At 37.3% G+C, this 26,205-nt stretch overlaps 1 protein-coding gene across 2 annotated transcripts in view; it reads left to right on the forward strand.

Moving 5' to 3' along the window:
- Positions 1 to 26,205, forward strand: part of CDH8 (cadherin 8) — a 354,111-nt gene that overhangs the window by 107,331 nt on the left and 220,575 nt on the right. For both annotated transcript variants that reach the window (XM_073796978.1, XM_019935532.3), the window contains exon 2: positions 6,115 to 6,409. In XM_073796978.1, coding sequence (XP_073653079.1) covers positions 6,115 to 6,409 — 295 coding nt within the window. The remainder of the gene's footprint in view (positions 1 to 6,114; positions 6,410 to 26,205) is intronic.

Here is a 26,205-nt window from a genome sequence, read left to right on the forward strand (position 1 = left end):
AAACATTAGAATATTTTTGTCAAAGTAGAGGTCACTTCCAGTGTAGGATGCTCTGTTCTAGTCTTTTAATCGGGGATTGTGTCTTCTTTAGCCTTTCACTCCATAAGACAAATTTAAGAGTCATTTGGTTTATATGAGAATGACTTTGAGGACTGTTATCATTTCACTGAATTATTTCCTTAGAGTGTATGATCGTGAGAGTAAGTGCATATTCCCAACTTGATCTTACTAATATGCTGGGGTGTTTTTATGTCTATTACCTGGCTTTAGTTTTATAATTTGTTTCTGCACATTGTTAAGAGTGGAGTGACTGAGCCATAAAGAACAGACTTGTGGTTGCCTAGGGGGAGGAGGAGCAGTGGAGGGAAGGATTGGGAGTTTGGGGGTTAGCAGATGCAAACTAGTATATATAGAATGCATAAACAACAAGGTCCTAGTGTATAGCATAGGGAACTATATTTGATATCTTATAATAAACCATAAATGAAAAGAATATGAAAAAGAATATATATATATATCTGAGTCACTTTGTTGTACAGCAGAAATTAACACAACATTGTAAATCAACAATACTTCAGTAAAATAAATGAAAAAAAAAGAGTGGCATGACTGGATGGAATAATTATATAGATTTACTGATGTGGTATAACATTTCAGCATATAAAGGCATTTTACAAGTTATGTGGTCCACCCTAACATCTTCACCCCTCCTACCCCATTTCCCACCATCATATGATGCTTCGTTTAGCTCTAAAGCAGAAGAACCAGCGGTTGTCTAGTTCTGCTTGAATACAACGATGGACTCAAACTCATTCTCGAATGGACCATTTCATGTTGGGTCAGCATCTTTTGTGAGATGTTCTATAGTGCACGAGAAGGCTGAACTACAAGTTAAAATAAGTAGATTTCAAGTCAGACTCCTGGTCCTTGTTGTGGAAGAACGGTTCAGGAACATGAAAGTATTCTCTTCTTATACCCTCTTGCACTTTTTCTCTACCGGGCCTTTCACTCTCCTAGCAGCCTAAATATGCACCTGATCTAGAGTGAATTCCTGCACTCTTATCATTTAGATCAAAAACTTATACTGTGCTAGGTTTCTGGTCCCATCTTTGATGTTAATTGGTTATAACTTAAGGATTAGATTATCCGTCTGTTCGCTGACAGTATCTCCCTGACAGGCACCTGGTAGATAGGGAGAGTACAGTGTAAGATTTAATATTATTTAAGTGCGCTAAGCTTGCTGTTCTTTCCAAGGGAGCGCAGATTGATGAAAAACAGGCATCAGTGATAGAGATTCATGTTGTAGTGATCCCCGTTAACCCCTTTGGGTTTCAAAAGATGCTGATTCTCTCCCTGTAACTTAGACTTCTCTAAAGGAAGAGAGGAAAGTTGAGAAACCTCTTAGGATTTCCTTTTGGAGGGAGTGGAACTTCAAAGTAAGTTCTGATGTCAGAGCTACCGATTTTCCGATGAGGTGCTGATTTCCCCCATAGTTCACTGAATCCTACTCCTCATCACTCACTCTCCAGGAAAAGTTGGGCAGCATGGTAATTAAATCATTCTTTGGTATTAAAATAGGCACTCAGAGGAGAATTTATCTTCTCTAGGCTCTACTGTACTAGGAGTGCTGTAGTGTCCTCAGGAATCTTGTAGGAGAAGGTAGAAAAGTAGTTTGTACTTTTTTTTTTCTTTGACAGCCAGAGGGGAGATAAGGGTGATTCTGTTGAAGACTGGGGTGGCGGGGGCTCTTATTCTGAGAACAGTGATGTGTGTATATTAGATACTTGTTGTCTGTTGTCCATCTATTATTCATCCATTGCCATCCATCCGTCCATCCATCCATTCATCCATCCACTCATGTTTCCATCGATGTTCCCTCTACTATGTCTCAGTTGTTTTGCTGGGGGCTACAGTTGAATGCATATTTGAGGGAACTCAAGGGCTTTGCGTTTAGAGCGGATAAGATTTTAGCTCACTGAACCTAACTTTTCTAAATTTCTTTACTCTCTTCTTTAAATTACTGTTTTGAAAGTAAAACGAGGCAATGTTCTTTCCTTCCCTTCTTTTGCATTCACCTTACTTACTCCACAAATATTGTTTGAGCTCCAGCAACATGACAGGCACCTTACTAGGCAGTGGGAATGCAAAGGAGAGTGGAGATGCAAGAGCTTCTTCCCGTGGCTTTTAAAGTTTAAACTTGTATTTTAATTAAGGGATATTTTGAAAATATATGAAAGACAGTAAAGGTGTAATTATATTGATACTCACAATTCAACTCAATTATGTAGCAGTCCCGTTATGATCCCTCAAATCGAAGACTTAATATGAATGACTGGATCGCTCGTTGCATACCTGACACTCGGCGCTTCTCCTACGAGGCTGCTGTGAGTGACCACCGGGATCCGTCTGGTTGTAGATGAGACAGATCATGGTTGCTGGGCTGAGCTTGGGAACGCAGATTGAGGTAGCTTTGTGAATTGGTGTCTAAGTTTTCCCTCTGATCTCTTTTCCTTTGCTTCTGAGAGTTTTGCTTATGGGCACACACCAAGCACTGTGATTTAGTAAAACAAAACTATTATGATGCCAGGCTTCTTACTGAAACCTTGTGTTTATGGACTCTTGTTGCTTTATAGTCAAATCTGAATTCTATCTTGCCTTCAAAACTCTGTGTAATCTGACCCCTGCCTTGCTTTTTATTCTTATTTCCTGCTTCTTCTCGTTTCCTGAAGTCAGTGCGATGTTAAATCATCTTTTCCCACTTACTATGCTCTCTCTTATCTCTGGATCTTCACCCATTCCCTCCCTCTTTGAGATCTAGAGTTTTCGTCATTACTTGTTTGTAGTGGCCTTTTCTGTTCCTCCAAGCTCCACTTTCTGAGTTAAGTAAACTTAATATATGCACTCAAACCTTTAGAGCATGCATTTGAATCCAGGAAATTTCCTTTAAAGCTTCTGCTGTTAAGATCGCCACTTGCTGATAGTACATTCTATGGAAAAGTTCCCTAAAAATCTCTGAATCTTAACTGTTTCCTGGGTGAAATGGCAAAATGTTCTCTGGTTGGCTGTGAGAAAAACATTACATGTATACATGTACTGAATAAAATGTTTACCAGGTAATATGTAGTTAGTACGTGTGGTAGTAACAATAACAACAGCAAATATTTTCTGTTTATTTGTGTTTATCTCCCACTAACCTATGGGTCTTTGAGGGCAGAGACCATGTCTGTGTTGTTTGTAATCATATTTTGTGCATATTTAATCAGTGAATGGATGAGGTATTTTTGTACCACAGCCAGGCCAACCAGTCTTACCATCCCAGCCAGTTTGCATGTGGCCCTTATGCTGCTCTAATTAGCAGAAGCAGCTCTTGGGAGAGATGGTCCTCACACTTTCAGATGATGCACAATGTGTGAAAATGTGGTGCATTTGGGATACCTTTGGTACCATAATCTCACAGAGAGCGTCCTGGGGTGGGATAAATTGACAGGAACAGTCTTGATGCATTGACGTGAGCAGGTTTTAACAGATGTGTGAAGACCAACCAAAAAAGCAGCAGCTTATCATCACGTATTCCGAAGCCTGAGGTCCAGATCTGGAGTTTTATGAGCGTTTGCTGCCTGTAATTGCTATTCTTGCATACCCACAGGTCTTTTATTTGTAATGTCAAGTTGGTTACCTGAACAAGCCCTGTGCAAGAGTGTGTGTGTGAGTGTGTGTGATCCAAATTACAGGATGAAATGAATGAATATAGAAACGCAGTACTCTGCCTTTCAAGATCATGAGGGCTCTGGATTTTGCTGAGATTTGCTAAAAATAAATTTCAGAAGAAAGAGGAAGCACACAGTGTTTGCTAAGAGTTCTTTCAGGATGGAATCTTGGGAACTTTTCACTCAGCTTGCAACTGGGCTTTATTAGAGTGTTTTCAGATAGTCGTATATAGTTGAGGATGCTATGAAGTAAAAATGGTTTTAGTTATTATACACTTAATATGCCAACTTCCATTTTTCTCTGTTTTTCAAATAGATCATCTCAGATTCTAAAACCAATTCTGCAGGGTAGATGTTTTATCCCCATATTAGAGGCAAAGTAACTGAAGCTCAAATAAATGTGTTAATTTCTCCAGTTTATATAGTTAGAGAGACCTGAGTCTTAGCTTTGTGTTTTTTCAAAAACCCATGCTTTTCCCTTCTCCCTCAGTTATTTCTAAACACAGAGGATCATCAAAACCTGGGAGTACGATACGATTTACTAATCAGAGGCTATTGATAAATATAAGGAAAATGTGGTGCAAATAAGTTCTAATATAAGTAATAGTAGCAGCATTTTGAATATCTTAAATTTTAATAGCAAAAATGTGATGGGCAAGAGTGACACATACCAATACCTCTGTGTCTTAGTGATGCCTGTATATGAATGGAAACGTCCATGAATCATATTTTATTCAAAATTTTCTTTTTTAATAAAAATGCTAATGGAAATGTTAAAATGCGCATAAATTAAAATGGTCATAAATTAGGATTAATATCATATTAATGAATTATAATCCTACATTCATTAAGATAAAGTGGCATTTCAATATTTGCTCTTGTTAATAAGTTCAATACAATAAATGAAAGGGATACATTTTGAGATTCAGTAAGTATTTGATGTAATCTTATGCTTTAGCTTTTTAAAGTATTCAAAAGTAAAATAGGAGATCTAGATGCATTTGGATGCTTTGTTACTGTTTTATGTCTTTTAAAAAATCTTTTCATTTATTGAGGCACTAAATACAATTTAAATTGGCAAAGAACGCAATCACTGAATGAAAGCGATCCCAAGAGAATGCAATGTCTTTTGAGCTTCTAGGAGTTTCTTTGCACAAGACTTTTTTTTCAATATATACATATGTATATTTTTTAAGGAGCAAGTGTTTGAAATCTCATGATGCAAGAACTATAACTATACTGGCATTTAAGTAACTGGATTAAGCTGAAAATATGTACATTTGAGCAGTACTTTGCAAATATAATTCAATTAATTTTCCTTTTAAAAATACAAACTAAAAATATATATATTCTTGTTTTATTTTAGTTTTTTTAACAGGAGTCAACATAGTATAAAAAAGAAGCACCCTGTACCAGGATTCTCCCTCTAAAGAATAAACGGTGAAAATTTGAAAGCCAGGGATTCTGTTTTCCCCAGTACCTACTAAAATGTTTTAGGCAGAGTAGGTGTTCAATAAATATTTGTTGCCATGATCTAAGGTGGATCTGCATCCCTGCTGCGAAGTTTTCATTTCTCTAAGAAGTCCCATTTCTGGAAAATGTGCTCCCATAATCTGGCCTCAGTCATCTTTGTAAAATGGGAATAATTTTCCTGGACCAGAAGAGTTGTGTAAATCAAAGGGGAAAAAAAAGCCTTACATAAACATAAGATCTTAATATATATCAGATTATTAGAATTATTTCTGTTTTTATGAATAGAGCAGCCAGATCTGAGTTGAATTTTAGGTCTACTACACTTGATTCCATCAAATGGAAACCTTGAAGATGTTATAATATGCCTTGTCCAACTTCCCTTTTCTCATGTTTCATATGATATATTCTAACTCAGTGACTTTTGGAAGAATTACGGGGATTATCATATGAGAAGTGATTCATATAGCTCTTGGCACACAGATAGTAACCCATAAAAGGTTAACTAATAATAATAACTTTAAATAAATGTATTAACAAATTAAAAAGCATACATGTATTTTTGTATTTTCTCCTGGTCTTTTTATCATTGTAAATGCATATCAGTTTATACTGAACAGTAAATGTATGAATAAATGGAAAGAATACATTTATTTTAGTGTTTTCTTCTCAATCTTTTTATCATTGTAAATGCATATCAGTTTATACTGAACAGGCCAGAGTATATTTTTAAAGTGTTCAAACATATTTGTCTGAATTTCATTATATTTTACTTGATATGCATTCAGTTGCATAGACTCTTTGTACAGCTACTGTTAGCAGACACTGATGAAGTTACAATCAATGTAGAAAGAAACAACTTTATATTGAAACATGAGGTAGTAAAACATACTTTGCAAATTGCCACATCACTAACCAATGTCCCTTTTCGTTTTAGTTACATACAGACCTGGATCCTGGGAGCAAAAAAATCAAATATATCCTATCAGGCGATGGAGCTGGGACTATCTTTCAAATAAATGACATAACAGGAGATATCCATGCTATAAAAAGACTTGACCGAGAGGAAAAAGCTGAGTACACCCTAACAGCTCAGGCAGTGGACTGGGAGACAAATAAGCCTCTTGAGCCTCCTTCTGAATTTATTATCAAAGTTCAAGACATCAACGACAATGCACCAGAGTTTCTCAATGGACCCTATCATGCTACCGTGCCAGAGATGTCCATTTTGGGTATGTATGCTTCCAATTTCACAGAACTATTAGAATCATCTTTAAAATAGCTCCTGGCATCAGGGATCGTGTGTGGCTGAATAAAAGACATTTATTACCGTCTTATCTCTAATTTGCATTTCCAAATCCCCTTTTTTGGCCTCAGTTCCACAGCTCAATAGCTTTAGTCCCTTAGTAATAGGAACTGACGAAGCAGTTTTATTAAAATATCTCTCCTTACACGACAGTACTTCAATAGGCTGAATTGGTATTCCTCTCATAGACTGTAGTTCGAGTATTGTTACCGAGGCGGATTTATCAAGATTTGTTCCAACACGCCAGACTAATCCTATTGATATTTTCTTGATGTTTAATTATTTGTTTGTATATATTCACATGCAGATGCAGCACACAGAGAAACAGAAAACCGTCTAGGTCTGTAGTCAGCCAGATATTGGATTGAGCTGGTGGGTCGCGTCTAGAGTGAATTAGGAAATCACAGTTACCAGAGGCTTGGGTCGAGTCTAGAGTGAATTAGGAAATCACAGTTACCAGAGGCTTCTGAGCTGTGGGCATCGTACTTTAACCGAACTTTTTAAAGGAGCATTGCTATCACCAAGGACTCACTCCCACTTTTTCTCAGCCATTGAAATATTCATTATACTTTACAGAACAGAATATATTTCAAAACATGATTTTCTACTTTTTCCTCCCCTTTTTGGATTTGTTTTATCCCCAGACTCTGGCCTCGATAAAGGAAATCCCTGACCCCAGACTTTATACTAGAATAAAAGGTATTTTAGAGCTCTTCCTGGTCTGACAAAAGTAGTAGGTAGGATCCAAAATCCAGGGGATTAAGATCACTAAAGTCATTCCTAAGTGTGCAGTGGATGTAAGGGATACCCTAGTTTGTTTCAAATTGCATTTAAGACAGCCTAAGACATGCTATGCAGCAAAATCACGTAAATTAACAGCAGGTGAACAAGATGTGATAAATAAAAAAACACAAGTGGAGATATAAATTGAAGGCCAAAATTAGGTAAATAGTTTGGCTTCATTTGATCTCTTCTTTCTTAACCCACAGTATAACTTTGGTAGATATACCCACTACAGCAGCAAATCAGAACTGACCTCAGGTCTTCACATTTTACCCATGTATTTCTCCTGCCAAGACTCCCCTTTTCTATCTCTTTTGTGAGGAATCCTATTATTATTTATTTTTTCCTTCTTATCAAAATCAAATCACTCCTCTATGGCTGGCTGAAATGACACTTTTTCTAGGGAAACTTCTAGGTCTTTCTAGCAGGAATTTATCTCTCTACCGTCACTATTACCACAGAAAGAAACCCACAAACAAGCAAAAACACATTCATGTTTGTACTTCTTTTAAATTCTGACATGTAAATAGGGACTAAGAAATACTATATATTATTTTCTCTCTCTTTATTTTCCTCTTATTTGATCAACTTATTTAGGGCAGAGAACTTGCCTAATCTATCTTTTCATTCAGGTTTGTGTAAGATGGTTTTAAAGGGCTATTACCAGCTGTAATACATACAGAACACTTAATCTTAATTGCTAATGAATGAAGAACAGGAAAGCTGCTATTTTTGCCTCGTTATTATGATTTCTACATCTTAATGGCCAAGTCGATATCTATTTATTGTAAATGTGTCAGAGGCTTCCATTCCTGTGTGTATGAGTTATGTGCCTGATAAGTATGTTGAGAAAAAAAGCCCCCAAACGTCTGCAAACTTCAAGGTCAATTTCAGCTAAGACAAAGAATTTAAAGATACTATTAGCTACATAATGCAATGTGTATGTGCACCTATGCATTTTTCCTCTATCTAAAGTATTTTTCTTGATAAGAGTGTAGCAACTAAAAGAAATAATCTACACTAACTTTACACAGTTATTTTTAAAAATGCTTAGCTTGTGACATCTCTTCTAAAAACCACATGGAATATGCTGCAGTTGAAAGTGTGGGTTTTGAAGTTAGGTGGATGAAATCTTGAATCCTGGTTCTATCCCTTATTATCTGGTTGACTTTGAAGTTCAAGGAGGTTAAACTGTTCCTTGTTTTCCTTAGCTACAATGCAAAGATAACAATTTCCATCTTGCTTTCATTGTTTGAGAACTGCGTGATAAAATACAAAGTCAGGGTGTGCCATGAAGTAAATAAGTGTTCAATAATTGGTTGTTGTGGTTTTAAAAATGATTTTTATTAATCGATTTCCCATCGTACCTTTGGACCTTTTCTCTGTATCGATTATACAGAGGTGTCTGGTTTCTGTTTGACTCCAGCCTCTCTGGTTAAAGAGAGGCAGAGGCAACTGCACTATTTTATTGTCAAGTGTGAATTATTCCCTTCATTTCCATGAAGGTGAATATCAGGATGAAGGTCGGCTCCTATCTCCTTTCTCTCCCCATTACCACTGTTCTCTCCCAGCCTGTCTCTTCCCTCCCCTCCTTCCTCCTTTCATTTTTCTTCCTTTGCTCCTGCAGAAATGCCAACACCTGCACCTGTACACCCTGAAGAATGCCAGCAAGGACTGGGGGATTTCATTGTGCAGAAAGTGAAAAGTAAAATTCTAATTGAGAAATTTACCAATACTACATTGAAATGAATGTGATATTCAAGAACCGTCTGCCAGTTGACAAGCTGTCAGGACAAAACACACATATATATTTGCCCAAATGGCAGCCAAATTATTTTAGAAATATCATATTTGGAAGCTGTAGACAGAACTCTTTTATATTCTACTGTGAATTTCAGAGCTTGATGAGAATTCACTTTTATAGCAATACTACATAAAGAGTGATGTGCAAGCTTGTCTGGTTTTTACTGTGGATCCCAAACTAGCATCGTTGAAGTTGGTTTTTCAGTGAAAATGTGCCTACACTTATTAAGTTCCAGACACTTTAAAAAGATAATTTTTTTTGCTACTGAATATTAGAGTGAGGGATACTTAACCCTGATTGTGTGTCCACACCTGGGTTCAGGTAAAATGAATATTGTATTTAGCTTCGAAGTAGAATCTCAGATTATTTGACTGCAGATTTTCTACTTGTGTTCGTGACATGACCCATCTAAGCCTCACCTTCTCTATCTGTGTAGTGTGCACAAGCATCCCTACCTAAGAAAGTATGTTTGGAAAAATTCAATGATTATATTTCAATAACTTGGCATAGCATAGAGTTGGTGCTCAATTGATATTGGTTTCTTTACAAACATCCATTTTCAAGCTACTTCTGCTAGTATGATTCAATAGATTGCGTATAGGATATGAATGCCTTGGTCAATGAAAAATTGCTCGACAAGCCTTAACTTTATGTTTCGCAGTTGTACATGTTGGAATGAAGCCTATTTTATTCAAAAGGGCATATTAGTGAAGATGGGAATAAAAGGATCAGAAAGCCAAGTAGGGCTTAAGCTGGTGGGCATGATTGCATTGTTGAGTACATAGTTATATAAAACACAGCACTGGTGGTTTTCTTAGTTTTCTTTGAGATTCAAGGCTACTCTCATGATGATCAATATGTATTAAAAAGTTGCTATATCCCCAAAGCTGTGTTAAATGCTTGCAATATTCACAACAATCCTACATTAGTACCGATGTTAACTTCTCTATTTCTCTTTATTTTTAATCAGAAAAAATAGGGGAAATAATAGCTAATCCAAATCCAGGTATTAAGTGGGAAAACGGATTTAAATTCAGACATCTGGCTCTTCCTCCCATGGGTTTAACCAATATGCTGTACTAATTTTTGATAATATCTCTAGAGAATTTTGTTTATATATGCCCTATGGTTCTGCTGCCTATTTATAATAGTTACTATTTTTCCAAGGTGGAAGAGCTCTTGAGGTCAGCATACTTTGCAAATTAAATTGAGGAGCTGAGACAGGAGTTGGACAAAGAGAAGTTTGGGTGAAGTATTACACAGTGTTTAAATAGGAATATAAGCACATTAAAAATGCAAGAACAATACATCACATAGAAATTCAAATCACAATACAATTAATTGAGAGCCATGTGGTGACTAACTGGGGCTGAAGTGCTGTTAATATGTTAAAGATAAAAACTACAGAGAGTAACCGGGATTGACTTTGGATTTCCTGGTAGTGAATGCAAAAAAAGAATGCACTCTCCATCAAAAAATCAGAAGGTCAAGAGATTACTTAGTAAAATATATTTTGGAAAGGCAAATCTCACTGCTTTCCAAAGGCTCATAACTGAAGAGGTCGAGGCTGTCAGTACACAGTATGCAAGTGAACTTACTCTACTTGAAACAGTAACTCAGCCAAAAGGAAGATGCCAGCATTTGAAAACAGTTTTTGTTGTCCCTTCTATGTGTCATTCTCACTCTCCTGTCTTCTCTTACCATTAGTAGTATGTCTTTTCTTTGTAATTTTGTTCTTTTATGGTAAAAGTGTTCAAATCCTCTTTTGGAGGAAGGCCCATATAAAATACATTCTATTTCTTTTGTGTTGTTCATTATCTTTAATTTGGAATAAATTTAATCTTAGAGAAAAGTTGCATTTGTAGTCCAAATGTATTTTTCCTGAACTATAAGTGAGTACATTGCTGCGATGATGCCCCATTACCATGAGATAACTCAGTCAGTCTTTGCCACATGGGTGTTTTCTCTACACAAGCACAATACAGCCATCAAAATTAGGAAATTAATAGTGATACACCATTGCTATTGGATGCACAGACCTCAGTCACATGTCTCCATTTGTCCCAGTAAAGTCTTTTTATAGTGAAAGGATCAAATCCAGGACCCCACATGCATTACCTCAGTATCTCCAACTCTAAAGCAACACCACAGGGTTCATTCTAATTGTTTCTTTTTCTCAAACAGTGAGAACCCCGTGTCTTTACACTCAATATATTTGTTATTTGAATCATCCCTCACTGCCGTAGTAAGTGATTTCCATTTGCTCCCTCTGCCCATCCCCTGACTCCCTGAAACAAATGTTTATCTGCTGTTCCACTCTCCCTCCACCTTCCTGCCTTTCCATGGATTCTTACCTCGCCCAGACATGCCTAATGCCTTTCGGAATGAAGTGTTCAGGTGACAGGCAGACAGTCAGGAATGGAGGCAGCAACTATATAATACTCTCTACTTTTATTCTCCTGTATATATCAATTGTTTGTTATTATACAATAGACCTATGGCAACATCTTCCAATCTGTGCTCAAAATAGATCTATTGAAACAAATCAAATCAAATTTAATTGATAAACACTGAATTAAAAAAAGTGAAATGCTTTTCATACTTCAGAGTCTTTAAAGTATTAATATGCCGGAATTTGATAAATGCATATTATAGGCCCTTTTGGAAATTCCAGAAACTATTTTTAAAAAGTATCTTGCAGAAGTGCATAATTTAATACTATAAAAGCTTTACAAACACATGTCTAATGAGAAGAGAGTTTTGAATCTATGTTAGGTCACATGTTAATTTAGCACGCAACTAAATAGTCAAATTTGCAGTTTCTAAAGGGCAAAGTAAAAACTATGATGACTATAGCTTACATGGATTAGCTTGTTATTCTTGTCACTGCCCAATACGTATTTTCATCCCATATAAAGAAGATTCCCCAACTGATAAAGAGATTCATTTTCATATTTTGTTATTATTAAAGAAACAGTTTATGTCACAGAAGCTTAAAAGATCAAAGAATGTTCATACTGACAAATTGTCTTAAACCTAACATACATCTTCTTTGTAATTTAGAGGTTGTGGCTTTCTTCCTCTCTCTCAGCTAGATTTGAAAAGGATTTGGCAGAATTTCTCTATTTCAAAGGAGAGATGCTAAGTGAGAAAGGGGAAAACATATCTTGATGGATTTGATTATCTTTTTTGTCTTATTTGATTCGGGCTGATGAACAAAATTGAAATTCTTTAGGAAAACATGGGCGGGAAATCATGAGGATTGAAATAAACACTTTAAAAAGAAATCCAGCTTCTCTACCTGAGATGAATGCCTGTAACAGCTGTGGTTCCAAAACTCTAAGATGGGGTGAGGATTGTGTAGTTTCTGTTCTGCATAAGGAAGGTAACCTCCATTAGGAATACGTAGACAGTTGGTGTAATAGATGAATCTTGTATCTGTGAAGCAGTGATTTCTGATATGTGGATTTTAGTGGTTCCCAAAGGTCTCCCTAAATGATCTATGGCTTAGAAATTACTGGAGTATCCAAATGGGAAAATTATTGGCAGTTAACTGTGAGAGGTACCTAAAACAAATTATCCTTCCAAGAGCCATTATGTTATTTCTGCATTATGGCTCAGAACAACTTTGGGGTATAATGATGGGGATATAAACAAGGTTTATTTGAATGCCTTCTGTGATGAGAAAACTCCTTCCATCAAATTTTGCTTTAATGCTTACTCTTCTTTACTCTCTAAATTATAAGATGATATTTTATTAATCAACTAGGTGATAATGCAATAATATAATTAATTGATTGTATTGTCCCTAATGGGATTCTTACTATTTTTAGGTCAACTCATATACCTGATGTCTTTAATTTTAATGTTCTTTGGGCTAAATATCAACCCATACATGAATGCAGGTAGGATAGCTTAGGGAAGTTATTAAAAGTATATAGAGGGGAATTCCCTGGCGGTCCAGTGATTAGGACTTTGTGTCTTCACTGCCGGAGGCCAGGTTCGACCCCTGGTTGGGGAACTAAGATCCTGTAAGCCTCGTGGTGTGGCAAAAAAAAAAAAAAATATATATATATATATATATATATATATATATATATATATATGTATACACATGTATATATATATGTATACACATGTATATATAAATCCAACTTTCATTCACTTTGAAAATAGTTAAAATTCTAGAACTACTCATTATAGGACTGGCTCAGGAGCTTCAGACCCACCTTGTTTTGGGGTTTCATGGCCAACATAAACTAGGTGTTTTCAATGGTCTCTTCTTGTAGATTTGGTCTGTTGACTTAGGAATTTCATATAAATACTAGAAATCTTTGAATTCTTTCTAGAATATGAATTCTCAATCACTAGCCAATAAAAATTTTTCAGAATTGTATAAATCACAAGAGAATGTGATGAAATACCTCATTCGATTTTACAAGTCGTAATGTTGGTGTCACTTTTGTCCTATATAATAGAATATTACAAAAATATATTTCAATAAGTTACATAAGTACCTTAAATCTGAACCTATTGAAAACAAATTTAACACTCTGCCCCTAACTCCATCCCCACTGGTGAACAGGGTCACTCCCTGTGGAATAGGATTAATTTAGAGACCTGTATCTCCCATTCATGAGTATCTCATAATTTGAATTGGTGTTCTAGAAGATTAAAATTAAAGCATTGACTCAGCATTAACAGTATCTAAGTGAAGAAGCAACATTGACTATATGTCTCAACCTGTGCCTTTAAACCAGGTCATTCCATCAATGTACCGATTAAACAATGGTTTCTAAGCCTATTCATAACAGTAGCTAAGGCTAACATTCTGTTTCTTTCCCTCTTACTTTTTCCCTCCATTTTATCCCTGTGATCACTCATTAGAATTAAACTCAATTTGATTAACAATTTGATTATCACATTAAGCTCAAGTTGATTATCCTAGTGTCTCTTTAAGTTCTTCAGAAATATGTCTTCTACTCACTTACATTTTGATTCTTCCTATTTCTGGGTACATTGGATAACCTCTCTGGAAATTACACCAACTAGCCTGTCGTCAGAGAGAGTTCCTATGGCGAATAATACTCCGGGTCTACCGTGAACCTTTCTGAAAAGATAAGACATCTACTGCTTTCTATTCAAGTAATCTTCTGTACTTGAAATACTGAAAAGTATTCTCATATCAGTAAACCTGCATTTCTAAGGAAAATCAAAACACTTAACAAAAACATTGATCGCAGATGGAAAGTTGAGAAACAAAGGGGGACTACTATCTGGACAATTCCATGATCCTGTTGTCTTTCTCTTTGTCCTCACCTAAGAATTAATATTTTAGGATTCAACACATTTATTGACTCTAGATGCAAAAGGGCAAATCATTCTTAAGTTATTCAAGCCATGCTTGTGTCTAGAGCTCTGTGAATTAGCATCAGTACCCACAGGGTTACAAGTTTTTGTTGTATAGCCATTTCAGGAAATCATGAATTAAAAGGGGCTAGAGAGAAAAAGCACATAGAGTTCAGCCTTTACCCACATTAGCCTGTCAGAGAAATGAATCCACTGCATGTCAGGGCAGCTCTGAAACATGCATTTGTGAAATCCTGAAGTCTTGGCTGAAAATGAATGTGGGACACATTTGTCAATATATTTTTGGTGTCTGTCATGCCCTCCTTGCCTCTCAGAGCTGATAGGGGTTCCTAGAGTCTTTATGTGTGTATTAATGTTATTTCTTTAATTTTGATATTTGTGCATAATGGACTTAATAGTTGTACTTCCTGGATTCATTGGACTTGGAAAATTGCCATTTGAGTTTTAGACCCAAATTGCTTTTATTCTTTGGTTATATAGCAATCACAGTTGTGTGAGATATGTGCCATTTTTCCTATTCTCCTTATCAGTAATGTTACATAGAGAAAAATATGATGAAATTTAAATGGCAAGATAGTTACATGCATAGATAGGCAAATAGATCAATACAGGCATGCCTCAGAGATCTTGCCAGTTGGGTTCTAGACCACCACAATAAAGCAAGTCACACAAATGTTTTGGTTTCCCAGTGCAAATAAAAGTTATGTTTATGCTATTTTGTATTTTACTAAATGTGCAATAGCATTATGTTTAAAATATGTACATACCTTAATTTTAAAATATTACTAAAAAATGCTAACCGTCATCTGACAATGCAGGGTTGCCACGTACCTTCAATTTGTGAAAAATTCAGTATCTGTGAAGGGTGATAAAGTGAAGTGTAATAAAATGGAGTATGCCTGTAGATAAAAGATGGTAGAGAAGATATACAAGCTGTTAAAAGAACTGAGGATAAAGATAAGTATGTAGATATATGGAGGAAAGAAATTTAAGTGTGTATGTGTTTACATGTGTGTGTATTTGATATTATAATTAGATATCCTAAAAAAAAAAAGACAAAAGCTTGTTACATCATGAGGCTCTAAGTGAGAACATATGGATTGTCTCAGACGCGTCTCCACTTCTAAGGGAACAAGGTTTTATTCCTTGTGTCTGTGCTGGAAGAGTTTAAAGTCAGTATAACCATATTTGTGCCACTGTTGAAGATGATTTTATTCTTTTCTTTTTTTTTTTTTTGTCAGGGAGCTTTACACCAAGGAGTCTTCTCCTTATAACCACGTCAGACTTTTCGGATCTCATTATCTGCCATTTATGAATCTTTGCAAGCCACAAGAGTGGTTTGAGTTCAAGAAATACATGGGGGTAGGAGAGGGGGAATTCATCAAATAAGCGTCTCTGGAATAGGTGTTGAAATGCCTATGTGTGTTTCTTCTGAAATCCAAAGCAATGTTATTCATTTAAGGTTAGCACAATGAATAATTGTTTTATGACTACATAGAGATTAACATTTAAAAAGTTTGTTTCATGCCAAACACACTATTCAGGTACATTCATTTAATTGTAACAACAACCTTATGAAGTGAATTTTATTATTCTTATTTTTAAAAAGAGAAAACTGACGCACACAAGCTTAAAATGTACTCAAGGTCTTATCACGGGTAAAAATAAGAGCTCCCGTCAGACATGCAGAACCGCTAACAGTCCACAGAGTAACGGAGGAGTTATTGTAGGGGTTAGACCATATACAACAATAGAGCTGATAGAAGAGCTCTTGTCTCTGCATCGGGTGATGGGAAGGAAAGCTGGAAGTGAAGTGGAAGAGACCAGGAATATGCTGGCATCCAAAAGGAGCCTGTACCTGGCTCTCCCACCTCAATTTTCCACGTGGCAGATGACCTTCAGGAGAAGCTGGTGCCCTTTGTCACATGGCTGTGCATGGACCTGGCCCGGGACTTGGACATTCTGAAGGAGCACCTCTTATGGTTGCTGAAGGAGCTATGAGCGGGATTCTGCTCTGTGCCAGCATGGTGAGCTTGAGAATCTGCTGAGTCAGACGTGTGCTGCCCTAGTGCCCGATATCCTACACTAGTATTTTGTCTGTCTTCTTCACTTCTGCCTTCAAAATCGCATGCCAAACCTAACCAGGACAGTACAGGGAAGGGAATTCTAGAAATATAATCCCAGTTTAGCTAAACTGATAGAGAACAAAGCCATGACAGATATACTTTATTTAGTTTCTATTGTAGGCTAGGTACTATGGAAAACACTGTATAGATTTTTTAGAAAAGAACATTATATATGTCAAGTATTATCATTGCACATCATATATTACATAAGAATTATATGTCTTATAGGTTACATGTTATTATCATATTTTTACTGAAAAAAAATAAACAGAAATGTATTTGTGTTACGGGCTGCATTCTGTTCGACAAAATTAATATGCTGAAGCTCTAACCCCCAGAACCTACGAATGAGATTGTTTTTGGAGGTAGGGCCCTTGAAGAGGTAATTAAGGTTAAGTGAGGACATATGGGCAGGGGCTAATCCAATCTAACTGGTGTCCTTACAAGAAGAAGGAATCTGGACACACAGAGAGACACCAGGGGTACATATGAACAGAAGGACAACTGTGTGACAAGGCAGTAAGACAGTGGCCATCTGCAAGCCAAGGAGAGACCTCAGGAGAAACCAACCCTGCCAGCACTTTGATCTTCAACTTCTAGCCTCCAGAACTGTACAAAAATCAACTTCCGTTGTGTGAATCACCTAGGCTGTGGCATTTTCTTACGGCAACCCTGGCACACTAATGCAGTTTGTGTGGCCAGATTGACTTAATTTAGGATGTATTAGAGTCAGAATCCAAAGTCAGAGACTTATTAAATGGGGTATCAGTGTTCTTTCTTCTAGAGCTATTGTGTCCCTGTATCAGCCTTGACTTAGGGTCATATCTCTGGATACATACGGAGTGAACATCTGTTCCCAGCTATGGAATTTTTTAAAAAATAGAAAATCATATGCTTAAGTGTGGAACTTCTTTTGGTTTTAAATAAACTTTTTATTTTAGTATAGTTTTAGATTTATTGAAAGGTTTCAAATTATACAGAGAGTCCCCATATACCTCATACCCACATTTCACTATTATTAACATCTTACATTAGTATGGTACTTTGTTAAAATTAATAAACCAATATTGACACTGCATTTTTTGTTTTTTAAGAAGATGTTTGCGGGTAGGAGTTTATTAATTAATTAATTTATTTTTGCTGTGTTGGGTCTCCGTTTCTGTGCGAGGGCTTTCTCTAGTTGTGGCAAGCGGGGGCCACTCTTCATCGCGGTGCGCGGGCCTCTCACTATCGCGGACTCTCTTGTTGCGGAGCACAGGCTCCAGACGCGCAGGCTCAGTAGTTGTGGCTCACGGGCTTAGTTGCACCGCGGCATGTGGGATCCTCCCAGACCAGGGCTCGAACCTGTGTCCCCTGCATTAGCAGGCAGATTCTCAACCACTGTGCCACCAGGGAAGCCCTTGACACTGCATTTTAACAATTGTGGTGAGTACTGGTCAGGTACTTTTGTAGAATTTCCCTCATTTGAGATTTGTCTCATGGGGTAGAATATTGGGGAGGAAGACTGCCATTTCGTCACATTATATCAATACATACTATCCATAGGATTTACCCCTGTTGATGTGAACCTTGATCACCTGGCTGAGGTATTAAGTTTGTCAGGTTTCTCTCCTGTAAAGTTACTCTTTTGTTCTGCTTTCTACACTGTACCTTTTAGAAGGAAGTCACTATGTGCAGCACATTCTTAAAGAGTGGCAAGTCATGCTTCCCCCATACATAGTTATCTACATTACTCATGTGGATTTCTTGTGCATAGGTGATTGTCCTTCCCTCCTTCCATCCTTCCTCCCTCCCTCCCTTCCTTCCTTCCTTCCTTCCTTCTGTTCTTTCTTTTATTTAATCAATAGTACTCAAGGGTTATTTTATACTTTGTTATAATCCAATGCAACTTTATTTTCCTGCCTATTTTTTTTTTTCCAGCTTTGGGCATTGGGAACTCTTTTAGTTGTCACCTGTGTCCCTTCCACATATGACCATTATTTTTTGTTTGCTTTTTAGCACTTATATACATTCTTACCTTCCTACAGTGCATGATGCTTCAGGTTCATCTTGTATATTTATTGCCTAGCTTCTAGAATTAGCTATACCTCTAAGGAGCCCTGGTTCTTTTTAGCTATACCTCTAAGGAGCCCTGAGTGCTAGGTATACTAGCTGCTGCTGGGTTATCTTTGATACTAGGCCCTCTCAGATGATAGAGGGAGGACAAATACATGTGGAGGTATGTATATATATATATATACTTAAGTTTTACAAATACAATGGTAATATAGTTATATTATTTTGTCACTGTTTGCAGTCCATCTTGGGAAACCCCACATCCTAATTTTTAAAACATTTGCATGTATTCAGTTTTACTTGTGCTGTAAAGTTAGTTCTAATGGTTTTGATAAGTCCATTGTGCCACATGTCCATCATTACAGTATCAGATGGAATAGTTTTACAACCTGAAAAAGAAGCCCTTGAGCTTTACCTGTTAACTTCCTCATTCCCTAAACCCCTAGTATCCACTGATCTGTCTACTGAATTTATAACTTTGTCTCTTCTAAAATATCCTAAAATAGTATATAGGCCTTTTGCTTAGCAATATGCATTTAAGATTCATTCAAATTTTTGTATGGCTTGACAGTTCATTTCTTTTAAACACTAAATAGTATTCCATTGTATGGGGGTTACCATAGTTTGTTTATCCTTTCGTCTATTGAAGTATATTTTGATTACTTCCAGTTTTGTGTGTTTATATGTAAAGCTACTATGAAAACATTCCTGTTCAGGTTTTTGTTTAGAAATAAGTTTTCAATTCAGTTGAAATACTTAGGAGTATACCTGATGTATCACTCAGTAAGAATATATTTAGTTTTATAAGAAATTATAAAGCAGAAACTAACACACCATTGTAAAGCAATTATACTCCAATAAAGATGTTAAAAAAATAAAAAATAAAAAAAAAAGAAATTTTAATTGATTTAACCAAAATATTTACCAGAAAGCCCTATGAGTAATCTGTAAAACACTGTAACGATATCCCTCGTTTGTTAGCAGGCAAAAACTATGGTAGAAAACCTAGAGTAGGAAGCAATTAGTTAATATAGAGATGAACAGATATACTTGCATGAGTTACAGTGATCACACTGTAAATAGGAATTATCTTAATATGCTGTCAGACCTCCATGCCTTTAGGAAATGCTGCCCAGAGGATTTTTTTTATCTTTCCTTTCTTCTGTCAAAATGGGTCCTCCTGTTTCTAGTCTTTGAATATGTGTTTATGGACACTGTTCACCAAGTTGTCTCTACCACTGCTACTCTGCCTATTTCTGCTTTTTGAAAGTTTATGCAAAAAAAAAAAAAAAAAGAATGAATACAGGAGTGAGCATCTTGTAGTCAACAACCAACTATGGAGAGCCTTCCTTTTTCGAGGCTGTAGTGAACACCCACCTAATGTCAGCTATACTCACACTGTGTTTATTCTCTAGTCACGGTCCATCTCCCCGTTGGCAGTGTGGATAACCACCAGCCAGTCTGTGAAGTGTTGCTTCTGTTTTCAAACACAGGTAGACATTTCACCAATCTAGTTCAATGACCTCAATCCCAGGCATTTGCCATGGGGACTGTGAAAATACTGAAATAGTATTTTTCCAGGCAGCTCAGTGTAAAAATATGTGAACTTAGGAACCATCAGGTAGACATCATCCTTTCATGATATATATTAGAGAAACAGAAAAACTATGTTTCACATGTTGGATTTCTTAGTCTCTGGTCCTAGAAACACACTGAATCTCAGTTCCCATCTCTGGTTTCCATGATACTTCCATCTCTCCATATATGACTCAAAAAGACCAGGTGGGGCGATACTATATTTCCTAGAAACAAAAATTTCCTAAGAAATATAAAATTGTCTGCTGGATGCTATGGGTGCCAGTGAAAAGGAATTATTCAAAGAAATTCTGGTCTATCAGAGTAGCTATAGAAGCGTCTTTCTTCTTGGCTATGTAAACAGTGTATAAAATGATAAATATTTATGCTCACTCGGTGTGCAGTTTTCTCATTATATGAACCTAGAGAAGACACTATCACTTTTGTGTCTTCCTTATAAAAGATCCTGGCTCTTCAGGGCAAGGCATTGTATGGATGGATATTAATAATGTGTCGTGAGTATCTTCATAATATAATAAGAGGGTTTTTTCTTTCTTTTTTCTTTTACTGCCATTGACTGCTGCCCATATAAAAGCAATGAACTGAAATTTAAATCCTTGGGAAAGTTAGAACCGGAGTGGGATATGGGATATCCCTCTGCCTGGCTTGTAAAATGGCCATGCATCTCCTTGAACTGGGAGAGAAAGAGACATTGAGAGAAGGAATATTCTGAGTTCAGTCTGAAAAAAAGACTCTTCATGCTGGATGCAGTGTCACTCTTCCATCCATTTATGTTCTCAGATCCTATTAATGGATGTAAGATAACCTACAGTCTTCTGTGCTTTGTTCTTTTCTAAAATTAGTATTAATTTTAATTAGTATTAAAAGAAAAACTAGATGATCAAGACAGAAAACAAAGGGCAAAATTCATTCCTGAGCATGTCTTTATTGTCTTTTTCTCACCTTGACAGCATCATCTGAATAATGATAATCACCCCAGTATTTTTTTTTTTTTTGTATTGCTATTCCTGTGTAATTATTAGGCCACTGATACCATTTGGTGACAATGAAACAATATCAAACATTCCCCATTCATTTGTGTATAGGTAACAAGTTACAATGTCAAAGTTAAATGAAAGGAGAAGTGCCACTATCCATCTTAAGAGCTACTCTTATAGTGTCTCACAGCTCCAGTCAACAAGACACAAGTGCACTGTGAGGGCCTTTTCGGGGACCACACAGCGACGGAAATAAGACCATGTGATGTGAATCTGGCATTGTCGCCACTGCGTGATGTAGCACTAAAGGCATGGCTAAGTTAGACTTTTTCATAAGCGTAGACAGCAATTCTTATTTCTCTTCAGGCTTTTCTACATTTTGGCCTTTTCTTGTCCCCATACATATTTTTAAATTATGCATTGAAGTGTAATAGCCTCACAGTAAAATGCATATACTATAAGAGCACAAGCTCACAGACCCAACAGACGTGTAATCAGCACCCAGATAAAAAATCAGAAGAGTTCCCAGCACTGCAAGATTCATTTTTGTGCTTCCTCCCAATATCCTCACTTCTATAAGCATAGAGAAGTTTTGCCTGCTTTGTGCTTTATGCAGCTGGACTCACACACTGCTTTTGCTTTTGAGTCTGGTTTCTCTCAACACCCAAGCTTGAAACCAGGTCTACCAAGTTTACAAAGATTGGTGAATGAACCAGTGAATATATTGATTTTTTTTTTAAATGATGCAAAGATATTCCACAGGGTATTCTGTTTGGTTTTGTTTTGTTTATTTTAACTTTTGCTGTGTTGGGTCTTCGTTTCTGTGCGAGGGCTTTCTCTAGTTGTGGCAAGCGGGGACACTCTTCATCGCGGTACACGGGCCTCTCACTATCATGGCCTCTCTTGTTGCGGAGCACGGGCTCCAGACGCGCAGGCTCAGTAGTTGTGGCTCACGGGCTTAGTTGCTCCGTGGCATGTGAGGTCCTCCCAGACCAGAACTTGAACCCGTGTCCCCTGCATTAGCAGGCAGATTCTCAACCACTGCGCCACCAGGGAAGCCCGAATATATTGATTTTTATATTTACTTATCCTTTTGATTCCTCTCCCCTCGTCCCCTCTTTTCTTTTTGTATTCTGGAAAAGCTGGAGGCTGACTTTAATATTAGGTATGTTATTTGGGGTGACCTTTCATTGTGTGCCAAGCTCAAGGCAGCTAAGGGGGAACTTCCATGTCAAGGCCAGGGTTAGTTCTGCCAGTGGTAAATCCGCACCTGTGGGAAGTTTAAGTATCCCATCAACCTGAAAAAAATCCCACCTTATTCCTAACAGAAATTCGCTAATTAAAGCTACATTCATTCCAAAGAAAACAAAACTACTGTTCTGCCTCTGCCACTTTATTTCATCTTTTTGTTTCAACCTCCATGCCTCTATTTTCTCCAAGGTTTTCATCAAATCATTTAACAGACATGTAGTGAGCACCTGCATTTATAGACAGTGAGGTCACAGAGATCAAAGCAGTGTTTGCAGAGAGAAAGACCTAGTGGTGAAGAGTACATTCTCTGGAGTCAGCAGGGCTTGTAGCGAATTCCCACTAGTTTCCTTACAGCAACGAACCCGTCTTTAGCCCTTAGAAATGCACCTCCAGGATTATTGTCCAGTCTCAAATATGCCATTAGCCTACATGGAACTGTTATGTTAGAGAAAACTATTATAATTTTATTTATATAAATTGTCATTAAAAAAAAAACTTTATCCTACATCCTGTATCACTTGCCATAAATAGAGAAGATAAGTGTCAGATAAATATATTAGATAAATATCATGAAAAATATACATACTATTAGATAAGTATAATGTGAGATATATATATAAACATATAAAAGTCATTAATTTTTGTATAGACACTGTTGCCTGCCAAAGGCTCTTATCCCCAAGCCTGGTATTCCTTACTATATAAAGGGATTTTGGAAAATATTACAAAGGTGTTAAACATATACTGGCATAAAACTGAATGTCTTCAGTATAATCTGAATGGTTAAAGGGAGAATGAAATGGATATACCACATCTGTTGCTATGGATTTGAAATTAATTGATGCTGATTCTTTGTCTACCTAGAGTGCCATATTTTGGAAAGTGAACATGTTATGTAAAATGCAAGTTCACGTTTTGGTAAATGCCACACCAAGACACATGCCTTCAAGGGGCACATAGTCTGTCAGGGAAGATAACCTGCTTTCTTGAGGCTTGTGAAAGATGTGGAAAAACTATCATAGCAGAAACCATGATTACCTAGGCGGCCGAGGGGTACCAAGAGATACCCCTGGGAACTTGGCTTGCCTAAGATTTGCATGGCAGGGTATCAATTAAAATTTCATGTTTCCTCATGACTCAGGGGACCTGCTGCTGTTTCTTAAGATCTTTGGAAGTGACGAGAACGAGGCCCATGGAATCCCCTGCTCAGAAGTCAAGTCCTGTGAGCAGAGCAGAGGCTGTATGAGCAGGACTGTGTGGGCTCTGCTTAATAGCTTAAGGATTGATTCTTGCACAATGGAAAATATGTCAGCATCATCTCTCCTTTCCTAGGTCTAAGGAATCCGGTGTGTATAAGCAATTAGTGTCGTATTCAAATGAGCAAGCAGGTGGATGAATTTAAAGGTGTGTAATTGTTTTAAATATTGGATGGGAGCTTTTGCATTATGTCCATCAAGTAAAACACCTTTGATCTGAAGATATTTCAAAGTGTTGTGATTAAAGTGAGTTATTGCTGTGCTATCAGCAATGGCGATAAAGGCCATTTTGAAGCTCCCTTACCCCCAGCTGCAGGGACAAGGGCAATGTTAGATTTTGAAGGGGTATTCTAACACATCAGACTTGGCATTTGCTTTGAACAGAAAAGATATGCCTGACTAATGCTAAGATTTCCCTGACTTTTTAGATATATCTGTAGCTCTTTAAGTTCTACAGAGTGGGGGATTCTTAGAATGTGGGATTCAAGGTTAGGCTTAGGACGGTGTAAAGAGTATAAAAATGTGCTTCTTTGTGTCTGATTTAATGCTTTCTTGAAATGCTCAAAGATAAAAGCTCGAGCTTTGAAGCCAGACTGTTTGAATTGTGGATCTTATCCTAACTACTGAATGACCATGAGGAGGGAATTTACCCCTCTCAATCTGAGTTTCTTCTTTTAAGAGGGGTTTGAAAAGGAAAATTATATGAAAGGAAAAAATACTCTGCCTGACATGCAATATTTCAAAAAGTGTCAGTTTTGCCCAGGCTTTGAGGCATAGCTGTGTGTTAGAAAGGTTACCCGGACTTCCTTTCTCAGTCAGCATGCTGCTTCTGAATTCTCTGAGCATGTACATAAAGTTGAGTCTTTGTCTCTGATATTTTTGTTTATGATACATTTTCAGAATTAAGTTAATCTGTCCAAAACAAATAATTGATTATTCCATTAGCTTTACTTCAGACGATATCCTTACCCTTTGTTCCTATGACCCTCCCCCCTCTTTTATTATTTTCTAAATTCACCCTCCAAAATTAGCATCTTATTTCTGAGCTTTTCTCTGAGTTCCAGGCCTACAGCTCAGACTGTCCGTGTGACGCGTAAATGTGAGATTGAGGCACCTTGGTTAACAACAAGCACATTCAAAACTGAATGCATCTATTAGTTATTGCTGTGTAACACTGTTACCACAAATTTCATGGCTTTGAACAACACACATTATCTATCTCATGGTTCCTGTGGGTCAGGACACATTCAGGAGGTCTGTGGATCCTCTTGCTTTAGAACCTCACAAGGCTGTAATCAAAGTTTCAACAGGGGCTGAGGTCTCATCTGAGGCTTGATAAGCAAGACCTCAATTCCAAGATCTCATGGTTGTTGTCAGCATTCAGATCCTTGAGGGGCTCTGTTTCTTTGCTACCTGTGTCTGGTGGGCACCCTCCACTTCTTGCTACATAGATTTTCCAAATGGCAGCTCAGAATGTGGAAACTTGCTTCTTCACAGCCAGCAAAAGACAGTCTCGGCGTGGTAGACATTACAATCTCAGAGAAAATCATCACATCCACACAACCATATACACCTGGTCACCTTTGCTACATTTTATTGGTTAGAAGCAAGTCCCCGGTCATATTTATTATTGATCTCCTCCAATCTGGTTCTATAGTAGCAAGAGTGATATTTCCGAAACATGGTTTTGAGCATGGCATTCCCTTACCACACATACTGGGTTGGCCAAAAAGTTCTTTCGGTTTTTAAGTAAAGACACATTTTTCATTTTCACCAAGAACTTTATCGAACAAAGTATTCACCGTTTTGTTCCACAGCTTCTGCCATTTTTCAGGCAACTTCATAATTCCATCCTCCCAAAACTTTTTATCTTTTTGAGCAAAGAACTGTTCCAGGTGCCTTTTACAGTCTTCCAGGGAATTGCAATTTTTTCTATTGAGAGAATTTTGTAAAGACTGAAATAAATGGAAATCCGAAGGTGTAATGTTTGGTGAATATGGCGGACGAATCAGAACTTCCCAGCCAAGCTGTAACAGTTTTTTTTTTTTTTTTTCTTTTTTATAAATTTATTTATTTATTTTTGGCTGCGTTGGGTCTTCGTTGCTGCACGCAGGCTTTCTCTAGTTGTGGCGAGCGGGGACTACTCTGTTTCGGTGCGCAGGCTTCTCCTTGCGGTGGCTTCTCTTGTTGCAGAGCACGGGCTCTAGGCACACGGGCTTCAGTAGTTGTGGCACACGGGCTTCTGTAGTTGTGGCTCGCAGGCTCTAGAGTGCAGGCTCAGTAATTGTGGTGCACGGGCTTAGTTGCTCTGCGGCACGTGGGATCTTCCCCAACCAGGGCTTGAACCCGTGCCCCCTGCATTGTCAGGTGGATTCTTAACCACTGTGCCACCAGGGTTGTCCGCTGTAACAGTTTTTGCCTGGTCATCAAAGAAACGTGGTCTTGCGTTATCCTGATGGAAGATTATGCATTTTCTGTTGACTAATTCCGGATGCTTTTCGTCG

Source organism: Tursiops truncatus, chromosome 19 (assembly GCF_011762595.2).
Source record: "Tursiops truncatus isolate mTurTru1 chromosome 19, mTurTru1.mat.Y, whole genome shotgun sequence".
NCBI lineage: Eukaryota > Metazoa > Chordata > Mammalia > Artiodactyla > Delphinidae > Tursiops > Tursiops truncatus.